General features: G+C 37.8%; 1 protein-coding gene across 8 annotated transcripts in view; it reads right to left on the bottom strand.

Annotated features, from left to right (window-relative positions):
• Positions 1 to 1,527: 1,527 nt before the first annotated feature.
• The window catches only part of SATB1 (SATB homeobox 1), a 91,983-nt gene continuing 76,963 nt past the window's right edge, over positions 1,528 to 16,547 (bottom strand). For 4 of the 8 annotated variants that reach the window (XM_039706518.1, XM_039706508.1, XM_039706498.1 and 1 more), the window contains 3 exons: positions 6,346 to 6,549; positions 5,751 to 5,846; positions 2,768 to 3,253 (listed from right to left, as the gene is read on the bottom strand). In XM_039706518.1, the coding sequence (XP_039562452.1) occupies positions 2,768 to 3,253; positions 5,751 to 5,846; positions 6,346 to 6,549 (786 nt within the window). Of the gene's footprint in view, positions 3,254 to 5,750; positions 5,847 to 6,345; positions 6,550 to 16,547 lie in introns of all 8 variants that reach the window. The other 4 variants (XM_039706488.1, XM_039706533.1, XM_039706550.1 and 1 more) reach the window with 4 other exon arrangements.

The raw sequence follows: 16,547 nt of genomic DNA, 5'->3' as shown, positions 1-16,547 counted from the left end.
AAAGAACAATGAAGATAATGGAAAAGAAACAGCTATAATAACCATCTGCAAGCACACATGGCCTGTACTTCAGCACCCATAAAACTTAAAATGATAAAAGGAAAGGAAATTGCTTGCAAAATAGCATAGACTAAACATTTCTTCTTATGCTTTTGTAGGGTTGCCCTCTTTCTGGTATTTGGAGTGCTGTGTGTACTAGCATTTAGTGTGGAGAGAGGTACATTCAAGTCTTTCCTTCACTTCCCCTTCCTTCTGCCTTGTATCTGCACACATTATTAGTTATAGAGTGTACCCAAGGGTGCCAGCAGTATTGTCCTGCCCACCAAATCAGCTTGCAATGCGGGGGCTACACACCCTGCCCCTCAGCTGTGTACAGGGGTCAGTCCTAGCTCCATCTGCATGGCTGCACACAGCAACAATGCCATTGAAATAAGGGAAGAAATCCAATCATGATCACAGTCGCTTCCCTAGACTAGGCTTATTTTTGCCTTTTAGTGACCAGCATAGCTTTGGGCTATCGATAGTTTTATAGCTTCTACAAGTCCCTTAAGCGAGAACATAGTTTTACTGCCTTTTTATTGGAATGCAATGCCAAATTACATAGATGTGTCCCTCCTAAGGCTTATTTCCCTTCCAGAGTGGTACTAAGGCTTTTTCTTTCAACTGGACTGGATCCCAAGCCCAAACCATGGTGTAGTCCCAACACAGTCCTGGAAGAAGCCAAGAGGTGCCGCAGCTGAGAGCTGCTCAGTGGACCCACAAAGAACGTTGCGAAAAAGGCCAGCCTTTCCTTATGAACTTAATGGAACTAAACCAAGACTTTTGCTAAGAGTCATTTGTGCCTTTGAAATTCATGTTGAGTTTTGTAAACTTTTAGTCATTTCAGGAAGAACTGAGCTGAATTCCCATCCCGAGTCACACCGCATGTGAGTTATTTCTCTCCTAGGAGAACAACAGCGTGTACTCCACAACTTGTAGCTGCAGACTGCTCTTCAGCCTAGACATGAGCCTTGCATAAATTTGGAGGTCACCAATTGTTATGGCTTTATCAAGAACCTTATTAGTGATCATTAAAAATAATCTTGCTTAGAAGGAGACTGCTATGGGCAAAGCCCATCTTTCCTATTTATTTTATGACTATTAATGTTTTTTTTAATGTTTATACATTAGTGCAAGGAACAGTGTTAGCATAATTCTAGTGTAAAATAAAACCAGCTGTATCCATTATAAGTGCATTACTGCCAGGAATTGTAAATATGTTTATGCCTGATAGCCTTCTGACTCAATAATATCCTGCTATCTCTGTTGGGCAGGCAAGTTTTTAAACCAAGAAAAGACAGGTTATGATTTTCATAACCAAACTGTGTTTCTTTTTGAAGTATGTTATCTAAATTCAAATTTTAAGAAGGCCATTAAAAAAAAATCTGCCTGTGATTTTAAAGGAGAACAAAGTGGTGGCAAGAAGGTATGATGTGCACTAAGAACAAGTTATTCCTCCCAGATACACACATACGCAGACAAACCCTGCCATATCATACCATACAAACAATTTTAATTGTGTAGTTACAGTCAATAACCACTCCTAGTCAGAACATTTCTGCATAAAGAAAATTGTGATACACTTATAAAAACAGCCAGCTGTAACAAAATAACTGGTGTTTTCATAGCAATAAACTCATAAAAAAGAAATACACCTTTATACAGAAAATTTATACAGCTGTAGCTTTAAAATTGATTGTAAACCAAAGGAAGACACATTGCAAACATCAATTATTTTCACATTAATTGCATAAGTTTCTAAGGTGATCTATTAGTTTTATTTACCTAAGCTTATTTGCATGATAGTAAAAATTGCATACAACAATAAGAGTGAAGCTTATAGTATGAATTGCTTGGATAACATAGAGCACTTTTTATAGGCAACTGTGTAAAGCACATTTTCTCTATTTAAAACTTTTAAGACACTTTGTTTTACTGCCCATCAAAATACATTTATAAATAGAAAAAAAAAATCAGTATGGTAACAAGAGAAGCAATATTACATTTAACGGAAACTTCCAAAAAAATTAATTACAACATGATGCTGCAGGATCTACAAATAAATAATGAGGACTAAATCGTGTTTCACATTTTCTTTTTCATTTTCTCTAAAACCATGTAACAATGAGAATGGAAAAAAAAAATACAGTGACCTTTATTTCCAAAAGAAAACAAATCTGAATTACGGCAGTGCCATATAATACAAGGCATTTGTTGGCATATGTTATCTTTAAACTGCATTCCACAGTCTATAGTTCTTTTGTAACATACAATAGAACAAGAGTAACAAACTCTTTTTATTTTACTTTTTTAAATAAATGTGATTTTTCAAAGATCAAGTGTGGAGTGCTACAGTAATAATTAAAAAACAAGAACAAAACAGAAACGAAAAAACAGTAAATCACAAAAGTTGTAATGCTTGTCTGAAGGCTCCAGAATCAAAATCACTGGTATCATGCTTATTGGGTACACTCACAGTGTATCCCGTGAACACAAATTAATATCAAACAATCCTCAACGCTTCATCTGTTGCTGCGAAGCAGTTTGTAAAATAGAGTAAAACATCTAGTGCAGTCTGCATTATCCTTTTTTTCAACTTTTGTGCAAGTTTTGGAAGATTCATTGGCCAAACAATGAATAATAAGGGTTTTTGACACAACGCAAGATGGAATTTTCATTTCATTAGTAAATACCAGCGGCACTGTTGAAAGAAAATAATACTTTTAGATCAGTCTTTCAATTCAGCATTAATCTCTGTGTTCCCTTCTACTGATAACTCTTCTTCTAGTTTAACTGAAAAAAGCGTGTTTGCATTTTTGTCTTGGATGCTGTCTTCTAAATCCTTAAGCAGCTCTTCTTCCTTGTATTCTGCAACATCCACCTCCAAACCAGAATTGTCCTTCAGCTTCCCATGGTGCTTGAGATAATATCGCTGGTTCTGAAAGAACTTGATAATGGTGTACTTGGGCAGGTCAAGCTGAGCGGAGAGAGTCTGGATTGCTTCTTCATCTGGATACAGGCCTACATCTTGTATGAAACTCTGTAGGATCCCTAGGGCCTCAACAGAAATCTTTGTTCGCGGCCGGGGTTTCTGACGATTTTCATCCTCAGATTCAGCTGGTGATGCTACTGTCGGTTGCCTTGGGGGTAGTCTGGGACCTGGTTGTTGTTGCTGTTGCTGCTGCTGTTGTTGCTGTTGCTGCTGCTGCTGCTGCTGCAAGACAAAGAACAGCAGTTTTTTGTACATGTATTCTTGCTCATATTTTGTAACTGAGAAAATCCTGAGGAGGGAGTAGGGGGAAGAAATTGCAGAGCTAGAAACAAAGGCTTAGTAAGTTTAAAGAAAAAAAAAAGGAAGGGAAAAAAAAGAAAGAACAAAAAGAACACTGTAGCTTTGCCAGACCAAAAGCACCGATGATACAATATCGGTGCGGTTTAGCTGACAAATTTTAATGAACATGCTCCATGAGTCAAGTGCAGACAAGACAAAATGCTAAATGACATAGTATAGGATTAACTTGACCAGCTTAGCCAGAACTGTAGCAAGGGCAAAGTGAGAAAAGTGCCAGATGAGGGCAAACGTGCAGGAGCTCTGCCAGCAACGGCAGCTGCTGCCCAAAAACAAGGGCTGCAACTCTCTAGCAATAGCTAGACGAACGGGCTGGGGAGTCAGGGGGAAGGAGAGCATTTTATCTCTCTCAGAAATATCTCACTGCTGATCTGACCTCAGCATGCACTGAAGTCTTGTCAAACTTGCAAACATTACAACAGAATATGCTGGCTGGAAGTGCCTAACGTGGCGCTGTCAAACCCAGCCTCGGCAAGGACAAAGGGATCTGGAGGCAGGAAATCTGTGTTTCTCCTTCTGGATCTGACCTCTCCTGCCTGTACTTTCTAAGCAGGCCTGCACTGCCTGTATCCTAACAAATAAACAGAGAACAGACCTATTTACCTGCCTTTGTGTTTGTGCTGGGGATTATTTAGTTAATATTTATAAAGCACTAAGATGCAAAGCTCTAAATAAGTTGCACTATTATTATTAGAAGGGAACATGCTGCATTCCAAAAACTCAGGCAATAAAAATGAGCCAATATGCACATCAGAAGAATAAGATAAAGCAAATCATGATGTAAATAATTAACAAGAGCTTAAGATGAAGTTTTGCAAGCATGGATTCAGAAACATTCTTAAAAGGTGAGGCACTGAGCCCTAGAGATAGAAATGTTTTTCTCATCTACCACCAGAGTACAGTACACTATAAGATCATGTTTAAAATCAAAAGTAAATTTATCAGCTACTGTTTGTGTTGACAATTATTTTGCTGCACAGCACAGGAAGCACTGGTTAGTAAGATATTTTGGATCAGCAAATTTCTTGTCTTATGGTACAACCACCAGTTATCATTAAAAAACAACCACAGCAAAACAAGCAGTTGCTATCACTGCATTTTATTTCCCTTTGAGAGTCTCCCTTCAATATTTTTTGTGTTTTGGTAGTGGCTTCCAGGCTTCTAGTAGCAGTTCCTTGAGACCCTAAGAAGCACAAAAACCTGTACAAATGGTATAAATACTGGAGGGATTTAATTCTGTCCACTTCATAGGGACTCTTGTGGTTGTGGAGACTTCGCACAGACATCCACAACCGGTTTAGAAGCCACTGCTTTAAGTAATCTTCATATTTTAACATCTGACACAAATGCCCTGGAACTGGGGCTCCTTCCTCATCCCTGTTCAGGTCTTTCCATGTTTTATGGTCTGTGAGCAGTCCCATTCAAGGCTCCTGTCCTGAAGAGATTCAAGACTACTCCCAGCACATGAAATTCTTGTAAGACTGGAGGCTTTGTATATACAGTTTGAAAACTTGTGTCTGAGCTACATATTTATGCATCTACAACAATTACCATGTAGAACAGCAGAGACAAAACTCAGGCCCAATCTCCCAATCCTTACTCTTACAAGTCATATTAAGAGATTACAATGCAACTGCTTATGTGAATAATATTTATGAGATCAAACACACAACTTTTATCAACAAGGCAAGAAAATCTAAGTAAGTGGCATAGTGGTTGAATGTTTATACTGTGCATAAGCTTCTCCTTTTATCCCCTTAAGAAGCGATTTTATTAAAAACAATGTACATTTTCAAACAAGTGCTGTTTTATTACTTAATATAGATCTTTCTCTCTCTTTTTGCTAAATCAAACAGCAAGTTTCCAGGCTTTCACAATTATTTTAGTACTTGATATCCTAAGGGATTGTCTTATTCAGTTTGCTTTATCTTTAATATACACTCATGTTGTTTCTGGCTGCGAGATAACTCTATCCTTCCTAGCTTTGTAAATATTTTTCTGTATAGGTAATACAAGTGATACACAGGTTCTCAGCTGAGGCTGGAAAAGCGTTGGGTAATATCTGCCCTTTAAGAAGGAGCAGTTACAAGGCTGACCTCAGGCCTTTTGTGAGATGTGATTAAAGAGTCCCCAGCTCAGAGAGACTGCAGTCCCCACTGACAACCTGGGCTACACAGCTTAGCATAACAGCCAGCTCCGCTCCCGGCTGGCAGCACCTGTGCCAGCAAAAAAGGGTGTGCAGCTCCTGCAGGAGGCCTGCTGGGGCTGCCCTGAAGTAGAGGGCAGCTCTTCCAAGCCTCATGGTGTGGGTCTTGCATCCCCTCCTGTTTCTCCCTGACATGGTGCCCTTGTGCCAGCTCACCTGCGGAGCAGCACCCAGCCAAGGTCCAGCGGTCAGCAGGCCTGGTAGGAAAGCGCCTCTATGCTCTCCTTTCCCAAAGGTGGTGGGAGAGGGGCTCTGAAGGAAAAACAAACAAATATTGACTCACCCCAGTCTCAGCTGGGGTTCAACTGGGATAAGAAATCCCCTTCCCTTCATTCCTACCCAGGACGAGCTATCACCGCTGAGGGCTCTTGCTTGGTTTTCGAACAGCAGCACAACAAGGTCCTCCTGGTCTGCTGGGAAGGAAGACCTTTGGCCGGTGCCACACACCCCTGCCTTTTGGCCTTGGTGCCTGTCCAGCCAGGCACAGCCAGCACGGGGCTTGCCTGCCCCGCACAGAGCTGCCTCTGCACTACCACCACACACATTAGCAAACAAGCAGCGAACCGAAACAAGAACTGCGGGTGGTCGCACGGTCTCCTTTGAACTGCGGTGCTGGATGGCAGCGCGCTCTTATCCTGCACCGGGAGACCTGCGTTGAGCCTGACCAGGAGGGAAGAAACACTAATTTCCTTCGCTCCGTTTAAAGCTTTATTTACTTAGTGCTCTGCGGGATTGGCCAAGGTAAACTAACCTGAATCTGTTCTGCTGGCACATGGATAATGTGGGAAGGCCTGTCACCATGGTGATGAACTGCATTGCTTTCTTGTTCATAAATGGCATCGCGTTCAGGCTGAGGAAGACTGAGGAACCTTCGGATCATGGAGAGATTCTCCCAGAGGGTCCTGTTTTCTGGTGATGGATCTTCTTTCCAACGTAACAGCTCACAGAGCCACCCCTTGAAGACAAAACCAGCAACACATTAGGTTTTTTTTTGTCACGCTGCAAGGGGCAAAATGAAGGTGAAATGTGTACTTTAGAGGTGCTGCATTCTCTCATCCTCTCACCTGATCAAAAGGGCTTTCACTGCCCAGACTGGGCTTAAAGCAAGCAACAATGCACTGAGAGGCTGGCCGTCCCTTCCACAGACCCTTACCAATCATAGGCATTTTGGAAAGAGTCCTCCCCTTGGTGTCACACCACAGTGCTGCTATTTGTTTACTTGACTGTAGGGCTGCCTAACGTAAATCACAGCAGTAGAGGAACTCCCCAGTATCTCTTCAAAAGACAGGAATCCTATGACTAAATGCAGTCAAGCAATAACTTCTTAATTTCTGCTACAAGAAGAGGTTTCTCTGCAGGTGAACTTATTTCAAGTGATACATAACTGTTTCCAGATTGTCCTCACAGAGCCAGAAAAAAACCAGTCTCAGTTTTATGTATAGGATTATTAGGGGTTGGGGGGAAGGAAGATGTGCTCTAGCTTCTGATACACCCTTTATACATTTCCATGTCACGGACAGCAAGGTGCCTATGAGTCTTTGGGGTACATAATATAAAGTCAGCTACAGTATCCTCTGCAAGAACTGAAGCAGTTGCTAATTTGCTTCCAAAAGAGACATATGAGTTCATCACGAAAATTTAATGCTTCTTTACATCTTAAAATTTAATTGAGGATTTTTTTCTCAACTGTGCACTGGTAGTTCTAAAAGAGGAATGCAAACCCTCTAGCTAGGACACTGTACATCAGCAGAAATTTTCTAATATATTAAAATTTAGGAACATAATATTACATGTATAAAACATGCATATTTCCTTTATTTTAGCTTCAAGGATCTGTTTTCAAAAATAGGTCCATGCAGTTTTATTTCTTAATGCGGTAGGAAAGATAATGTGACATTTTATTGAATCAACAAATAATATAAACGCACAGAAGCTTTTAGATCCTTTTTACATGTACCAGTAGTGGATTAATGGTTTATCCAGACTGGTTTACTAACACATACAGTAGACTCATAGATACAATATAGATATGTATTTTCTTGAAGATACTCATATCTTTAGCTAATAGTTAAAATATTGCCACAATGGGGAGACTAAAAGTATACAAATAATTTTAATGCATTCATATTGTAGATGAAAATATTTAGTGAGGTGTGTATAAAAATTGGAAGCATATTTGCTTGGATATAAGTGAAAAACTGAACAAATGACACAGAAGAAAATGCCCCCAAGAAACTATCAAAATGACAAATGTTATAGAGATGGTGGTAGCAGAGCTGAAAAAGCAAAAAATTTAAATGGGGCCAAAATCTGCCAGGTGCTCATGAGGTGTGTGAGGGAGCTGAGACAGGGGAGAGCAGGGCCAGCAGAAGGGCTCCCCTACACCCTGGGGATGGAGCACACCCCATTCCTTGACCATGCACAAAGCGGGGATGCTGGATATTGTTCCAGGGTTTAGCAAGATGACTTGGAAATGTGACCAAATGCCTCCACACAGAGCACACAACACCCAGCCTGTCCTGGCTGGAATTGTATGGCATGTTTTCAAAACAGTAGCAAGGGTCTCTGGAATCTCACTGGAATGTATTAGCAGGGTGAGCTCTCCCTGCCCCAACAAAAACAAGGTGTTGCTCATGGCTCTCTGCTCACCTTGCATCCACAGGATACTGAATGCTGGATGATGCTCAACAGCAGTATTCATTTATTGCAGTAAGTTAAAAGTGGTGCACTCAGAAAGCAGAGGCAGCTTCTTGGGTACAGAGGAGAAATTATGAGGAAGATTAACCAATCTAGATAATTTAACTGAAGAGCAGTTACAAAATTCTTAATTAAAGAACCCCAAAGCCACAAACCATCCCATGCTAAAGCATAAAAATTGTCTTTTCATTGTCTGGAATCTGCACTGCTTTACACTGAAAGTGTTGGTTTTCTTTCTAAACTGGTGAAACAAAGAGCAGAGCTGTCTATCATGACAGTTTGGTGGAAGTAAAAAAAAAAAGACAAGACAACCTGTCCTCACCCCGATACCTCTCCAAGGCATACGCACAGGCTGGAAGAGATGTTGCACCATGAATTTAGAAGCTGCACGTGTTTTGTCTGCTGACCATGGGAATCACAGGGTTTGTTTTTTCTTGAAAAGGAAGTAGAAACCCTTTATAATTAAAAAATATCAAGTAGAAAAAATAATTCCTAGGCAATAACATTTTCTGTTGATTAAACATATTTGCAATAGTTTTTGTTAACTAAGAAATACCTTCTGCCCTTACTGTCTTTTCTGTTTCTGTCTTTACTAGGTCAGACCTTATTTTTATTAACTACTGATAGCTAACATTGTATTTACAAGGTTTTTCTCTCAATTTTTGCACTGAAACAATACTTCTAATGCCTTATCTAAAATTATTTGATGAATTGTAACCTGAAACATGTCTCTGCTAGCCTTTCAGGGATTTTGAGATTATGAAGACAGATAGTTCTGACAGGGTACACAGAAAAGATTACTGTTCTACCAAAATGTCTCTATTCCACTTGGCACATTTTTAAAGAAGTAGACACATTCTGATGAAACATTTGATGGAAAACATGGAAACAAACAACTGAATTATTTTACAATTACAAGGATAGAAACAATTTTTTGGTCTTCATGGTTTATTTCTGTACATATTTATCAAAGCTGATCTCACCAATGTTCTCAGATGAGATAGTGGACGGACAGCAAGAGAGGCTGTAGGGGCTTAGTTTGTTAAGAGAGTAAGAACTTTATCCCAATATGCTTTCTTTTGGTTCAAGATTAAAAATTCCAAATAGAAGTATTTAATTTAGCTTCTGGTTCAAAATTCTGTACATGAAATAAAGCTCATTCATAAAAGTCACCTACATGAAAAAGCATGAAATGATTTCACAAAATTTAGGAAAAACAATCTAGAATTTTATAATGGTTAATTTTAAGTTCTGTAAAATTTATATTTAAGTTATGTAAAATTTTTGTTTCCATTTGATCTAAAAAGGCATGAAGTGCTGCAGATAATGCAGCTGAATTTACAAGCAAGTGTAACAGAGCTGGTTTTTCTCCTTTCATACTTTTTTAGTCTAGAGCAATTTCTGCCTGGTTTCCTTTTTTCCTTGTCTTTATAGTTTTACAGGAAGTGGAAATGACCACAAAATAATAAGGAAATATTTATAAATCAGATTAGATCACAACCGGTTTATACAGCATATAGAGTACATTGTTAAGAAAACAGCATTAAAATAATGAAGTTGATACATTTATGCAGAAAGGCAAACCCCCCAAAAACTCTGCAATGACATTGGGAACAACCTTGATTTTAAAACAGAGTAAATTTGCCAGGCAACATTACACTGAATATAAAGAGAGTACAAAGCAAAATATAAACATTAGCCACATGTAAATATGTTTGGAGAACTTTCAGGATGTTACTACTTTTCAAACTGACAAAGTTTAATTTGACACCTTCTGTTCTAAAACCTTTGTTTCTATTCAAAATCACGCCTTTAGCTGCTATCAATCACTATGCTCTCCCTATTACTTAAAATACTGGCATGGGCCCTGGATAAGCTGAAAATGCCATGCAGATGAATTCTGAGATAATATGTTCAAACCTGTTATATACAACACAAATCCTGTAAAGTTATGTATTGTAAACCTACATTTATTGGGAACTAAAAGTCTTAAATCCATCTGCTACAAAGAAAATACTGTTATGCACTTTCAAGTAACCAAGTACCATCTGCAAAGGTCTTGCTACAGTAAGCAAGAAAATGGTGAAAAAAAAAAAGATGCTAAACCTAAGATATTTAAAATAAATAAGAGTCTTCTGTCTGGTTTTCTGATAGGGATTTAGTAAAGAAAAACAAGACATTAAAGGAAAAAAACCTGTGAAAGCTGAACTGCCAAACTATTGCAGGAAAAGCGCAAAGAGGATAACTGCCAAAACTTGGGCTCTGCAATACCCATGAGCATGCTTATTTTAAAGAAAACATCTATGCATTTTATCCATATATCTAAATTCTATTCTTTTCAGTCAGACCTCTGCTGTGCTTAAATAAAATCTTCTGCTCTTTCACATGGAATTTCTAATAAAATATTCTTCCATTCTTTATTACTGAAAAGAAATCTACACCTAAAGTGTAAATATCTGCCCTAATTACATCAAACAGGACAGCATTACAATAATGAAAAATGTTCTCTGGCCAAAGCTTTTCAAATCAGCCACAAAAATATCTAGTCTGAGAAGGGAAAGCTACAAGGTCAAGCAATTGAACTTGTTTGGTTAATTTGTTACATTGATAATAATTTGCCAAATTATGAATATTTCTTACAGAATAACAACAACTTCAGCATTTTTAGAAAGGCTGTAGCTTAAACCTAAAAAGGGAAAATATTTTAGAGTATCAATGCTAAGACCTGCTCAGGATTTTTTGGTTATAGTGTATTTAAGATTATTTTGTATCATTCTCTGAGGCATATAGTATAATAAAAATCTATGGTGTTAAAAGAAATCAATCTAAATAGGGAGGTATTTGATACCAACATTTTAGCAGAAAGTGTGAATTGCATTTCAGCATCTACCGTGAACAAAGACTAAGTACATAATCCATTAAACAGTACTTCTAACTAAAAAAAATTGAGAATTGTAGACTAAACTAAAGTAGGCATTTTGAATGAGCACATTTTCAGCAACTAACTAGAAAGCTAGCAATTTATCATTCAACAAATAATTTTCTACTTTTAAAAGAATCTGTAAGTGTTACTTATGCTAATGAAGACTGTTTTTAATCTGCCCACAAACATGCTAATAGAGGGCAATTTTTATTATTTACAATGCTGAAGGCACTCCAGTTTATAGAACGCAGATATGAAATTACACTTGGTAAAATGGGCTCTTAATTGTCTGAGCAATCCAAATCCTTCACCTTTAACAGGAAAGCTTATAGACAAAACAAAGGAAAAGAACTCAGGGACTAAACTTTAAATATTGACTTTTTCCCCTTCAAAAGCCATCCAACTTGCTTTACAATCTCATTATTGTTCCAAACGACTGCACTCATCTTAGATACTTCTATTTCTTTACTCAACAGATTCCACATGTACAAGGGAAGAAAAAGGGCCAACACAACCACTACCATATAGGCATATAGTATTAGTCTTTAGTATTAAACTTGTAAGCTGCACATTGCACAGAAAGGTTGCTTTTGGAAAAGTCATAATACTTTGAGTGAGATACATAATGGTAGCAAAGGAGTACTGAAAGCATTTTAAATTATTTACTAGGTTAAAAGGGTGAAATGGTACTTTAAATACATCAAATTTCATCATCTGGGCCATTTTTTGGTGGCAAAGTGGTATTGATCTTTACAAATGCTTAAAATTAACTATTTCCAGAAGGTCATTATTTGATTAAAGGCATTAAAGTTGAGGGCAAGAAATGATGCACTTTGTCTTCTTTCCCATTCAAATAATCGTGTAATTTAATCAGAACTATCCCTTCATGTCCTGTAATAAAAATGTTTGTCTTAAGATATTGTTCTTTACCTAACATATTAACCTTTAAATGTTATGAAGTTCTTAAGAATAATCTCTGCTTAGCGAAGATTCTTCCATAATGCAATGAAAGGATCTCCAGCATTTAAATTGATAAGGCCAAATTTCCCCTACACATTGATTGGAAAATGCATTAAACCCTTCAACTGAGATTTCTCACAGTGCTGAACAGGATCAAAAATTCAGGGAGTTCTGAATCAGTAAACTCATGCATATGGCATTGAGAAGCAAAAATAAGCAAATGTCACTTCAGCACAAACAAATACGACCAGTAAGTAACAATGGACACTGCTTATTTTCTCTGGGAAATGTTGTTTGTGCTACATTTACATTATCTGTAAAAACAGAACAGGGAAAACAGGGAACACCCACTGCAGGGTAAGAGCAGAGCATTTAATTCAAAATTCATTTTCATGCTAAGATCCCTTAAATCTGACTTATTTCTGTGTGAAATACCTGTGGCTTTAGATGTGGGAACAAGCCTACATGACAAGAGCAGTCCTTTTTACCCTTAGATGTTATTCTGGAATTTCCTGCTGTAGGAAAATTCATTCTGACTGCAGGTTTATCTTTCCTAAAATACATAAAGTGTACTGGCTAGCTCCTATGCAAAGCTAAACAGACTTAAGCGCTTCACAGAAGAACTGAAGTCTATTAAAAGAAAAGTCACTGGGTATTTTTATAAAGAACTGGGATAACTAATAACCTACTGGACCTAGCAATTTTTGATACTGACCAAAACATTTGTTAGAGTTCATTTTAGCTTATTTTTTCAGGAAATTTTAAGCACTGATTTCCTTCTGTGAGGCTTACAGTTTCAACTAATTTTAAAAACTGCAGTGAATATTCAATACTTTGGGACTTCCCTATTTTCCTAAGAAAATTGTGCATCTTGAACTTAGGAAGCAAAAGCTCATTTTCAGCTGGTTCAAGAAGATGAGTAGAGATACCAGAATATGAATTCTCTTCTTGATATGTGGCCTAAAGTGATAATAAATGTACTCAGAACAATAGTTGCATTAGTATTTTATTCACACTAATAAGCCTTAAATTTCAGGCTTTGCCTTTGAGCATTGTCCTAAATCAGAGAAAGTTTGAAACCTGAATCTGTCCCTTTATCTCCAGATATTCCTGGTTCATCTATTTTACTGTCTTTCATTACTAGAATGTTGAAAAAGGAAGGCAGATGTGGATTTTAAGTAAATCTGTATCTACCATCATCACAGATGAGATTTGAAACTGAAAACCCCACAACCTCATATGGCTTTTCAGAAGAAAGGTAAACTTCACTGGCAGAAAAAAACTTTGAAAAATACTGAGACAGATTATGCCATTCCTTAACCTTCTTATCCAACCTATTATTCAGCTACACCATCTGTCTGCATGGTACCTCCACCTTTTGTCTGTGTGGTGAAAATCAAATGACCAAATATGTAGCAGTGGTACACAAATTTTCAGTGTTTTTTTAGTTTATTTTATTAATGACTCTTCATTCCTCTGCCTTTTCCTCTCCCTAGCCGCAGCATTTCAAAGTTAAATACACATTTCTATCCAAACAAATAAATAAGAAAGGGAAACTTGCTAAAGCAACCTCTAAAATTCAATGACAAGCATCAAACAAGTACAGAAGCAAAATGACGTGGAGAGCTGTTTCGCTGTTCCCACAGCCTTGTCTGTCATACCACATCTCTGTTTCTACACAGAGCCATGGTGAGAGGCCAAAAGCCAGTGCTTGCAAAAATCTACCTAGATTAAGGTCTGAGGCTGTATCAAAGCTGGTCCATGTGTCCCCTGTGTATGAGCACTGCAGACACCACCAGCTCACGGACAGAAAGAAACCTAACCTGTAACTCTAGACCTGACTGAAAACACAAGTATCATTACTTTTTAGCTGAGTAGAGAGAAAATTCAATAATCTAAATTAAGGGCTTCTCCCAAGCTTGGTTTCTTTGCTCTCAGCTTCCTTCACCTTTTCTTTCCCCTGTTCAAATGTATCTTTTTTACAACATTGCCTTCAATTACCTAGCAATGACAGATAGGCACCAGCCCTCATCAAAACCACAACGTATATACCTTTGAAAATCTTATATGAAATGCAACTACATTCATATGCAAAAAGAGAAAAAAGTAATAGACGCAAAAAAAAAGAGTGCAGCTTTACTCTACCTTCCTGCCCTCCAGATCCTTCCTCTTTCACACACACCTGATTCAATCGGCATTGTAAGCGCGAGAGAACATCTGACAAAAATGAACTTAACAATAATAAAAAAAAAAAATAGAAAGAAAAACCACCTGCTAATTATTAAATAAGCCAGTCTTAGTCTGGTACATTACTTTTTATAGTACAGTCATATAAAATGGGTCAATGGGTTTCACAGAGGGTGACTGATAATATATATCAGCCCTTTATCTTTTATTTAAGCAGAAAGAAGTACTGATTTCACTGCAATATCAATGTGTCCCTTGAAAGTAAATACAACCCTAAATTCAACCACGACCCTTAACAGCCCACATTTATTTTTTCTTAAACATGCAATCAATTTTGTATGGCAGCTATATCTGCAGTTTAGTTAGAGAAGAGTCTTTAATAGAAAGAGCCTGGCAATTTTAAAAATCTTTTTTACTACTATCAATTTACAGTGAACAGCAAACGTTTATTATTACATTCCTTAAAGAGATTTAACATTTGCTTTGGGGGAAAAGACCTCCAGTAAAAGAGCCATTGGGCCAAAGTGTCACTTTTGTAATTACTTATATGTTAACCCATCATGTTGTTATATATGTATTTTTTTAAAATATTATAATTTCCCAGATGGAGCAATTTAATTTCATGGCTTTTTGTCACATGTTTTTTCTTTCCAGAATTCATTTTGGATCAGGGGAAGATCTACCACACATTGAGAAATCACAGGCTCACAGATATTTGGACTTCACTGTAAATGCAGTTCAGCTGACAAGATATTCCAACAAGTGACATCATTCCAAAACATACACAGCTCAAATCCATTCTCAGACATTCCTTCAAATTTTCACAGCCTAACTAAAAGCTTTCATATAGACTTGAGTTAGACATTTAAATATTCTGAGAAAATGTCTCATCTCTTGCAGTTAAACTGGATTCTGTGGCTCTCAGTTTCACAGTGAAGAACACTTAATGCCTTGATAAAGCCAAGGGTGAGGGGAGTCTTAAGAAAATTGAAAAGAAACTTTTCTCTGACTTTCCTCCAGATTTTGTTAACCACAGCAACAGTCAGAAAATTAATAACGTTCATTATCTCAAAGCAGTTAAAAAAAATCTTTAAAATCCACACCTGTGAGAGTTCGATGCCTCCCAGCAAATGAGAAGGGAGCAGCCAGAAGCACGTATCTTGCCCATGGAAAAAGAAAGGCAGTGAAATCCTCAGAAAGCTAAAATACCCTTACTTGGTGCACAATTGCTTGCGGCAGAAGCTTAAAATAATAGGAAAGCTGGATCAAAAGGGAAGCTGGAGAGATCAGGTTTCTCTCTCCTGGGTGGGAACCAACACAAGAGTGCTTCCAGGTAGTTTGCCATCAGGATGAGGTCAAGAACAGCCACAAGGGAAAAGTTCCTAGAGAGAGCAGTCTTACAACTTTCCTCACTGGCCAAGAAGAGTGCCAGCCCAGCTGAGTCCCAGTCCCAGCTGTATTTCCAGACAGCAGTTTGGGCAGTACCTTCTGTCCTCAAGTCAGGGACTGCAGAGAGCAGCACACATCCTCTTGCCCTGAGCCCTCCCATCCTGTTCCTCAGGTGAAAAAGATCAATCCTTTTAGACTCTTTATATAAAATAGGAGTAGCAAATGATTTATTGGAGGTGAAGCAAATTGGCTCCCTTAAAGCAAAAAAATATAAAGAAACTAATTCAAGCCTTTCATAGTTGTTTTTTTTGTTGTTGTTGTTGTTGTTATTTTTGGGGGGTTTTTTTGCCTTTTTTTTTTTTTAATATCTGGTCTTACATAAAGAGTGGAAACTTCCTGTATCAGTAGAACTTTCTCTTGCATGCTACAGGTACTAAAGATGCTAAGCACCAGGGTCAGCAAAATAACCAGTCACCTGAGTAAACCCACAGATGTTAACTGATATGTGTGTCATTCTTGCTAAGTTGGGGTCCAAAACTTCAGGGAATTCTGCTAAGGACTTCTCAGTCTGAACATCTTTGCTTTACAAATATTCTAAAAATCTAGTCATAAACATAATATATTTATATGCTTCTAAAATTCCATCCTGAAGTAAGGGAACGTAACAGTGCACAGGAATAAAAATGAGATACCCCCTGAATAACAATGTGCTTTCAGATAGAATCTGGCAGATTTGAAATTAGATAAATATTTGCAAATTGGAAATTTCCCCACTTAGCTAGCTGCGTGCCTGCTCT

This window comes from Passer montanus, unplaced genomic scaffold, assembly GCF_014805655.1.
Source record: "Passer montanus isolate IOZ18808 unplaced genomic scaffold, ASM1480565v1 scaffold10, whole genome shotgun sequence".
NCBI lineage: Eukaryota > Metazoa > Chordata > Aves > Passeriformes > Passeridae > Passer > Passer montanus.
The sequence above is the reverse complement of the archived record's forward strand: the minus strand, read 5'-3'. Positions and strand labels throughout refer to the sequence as shown.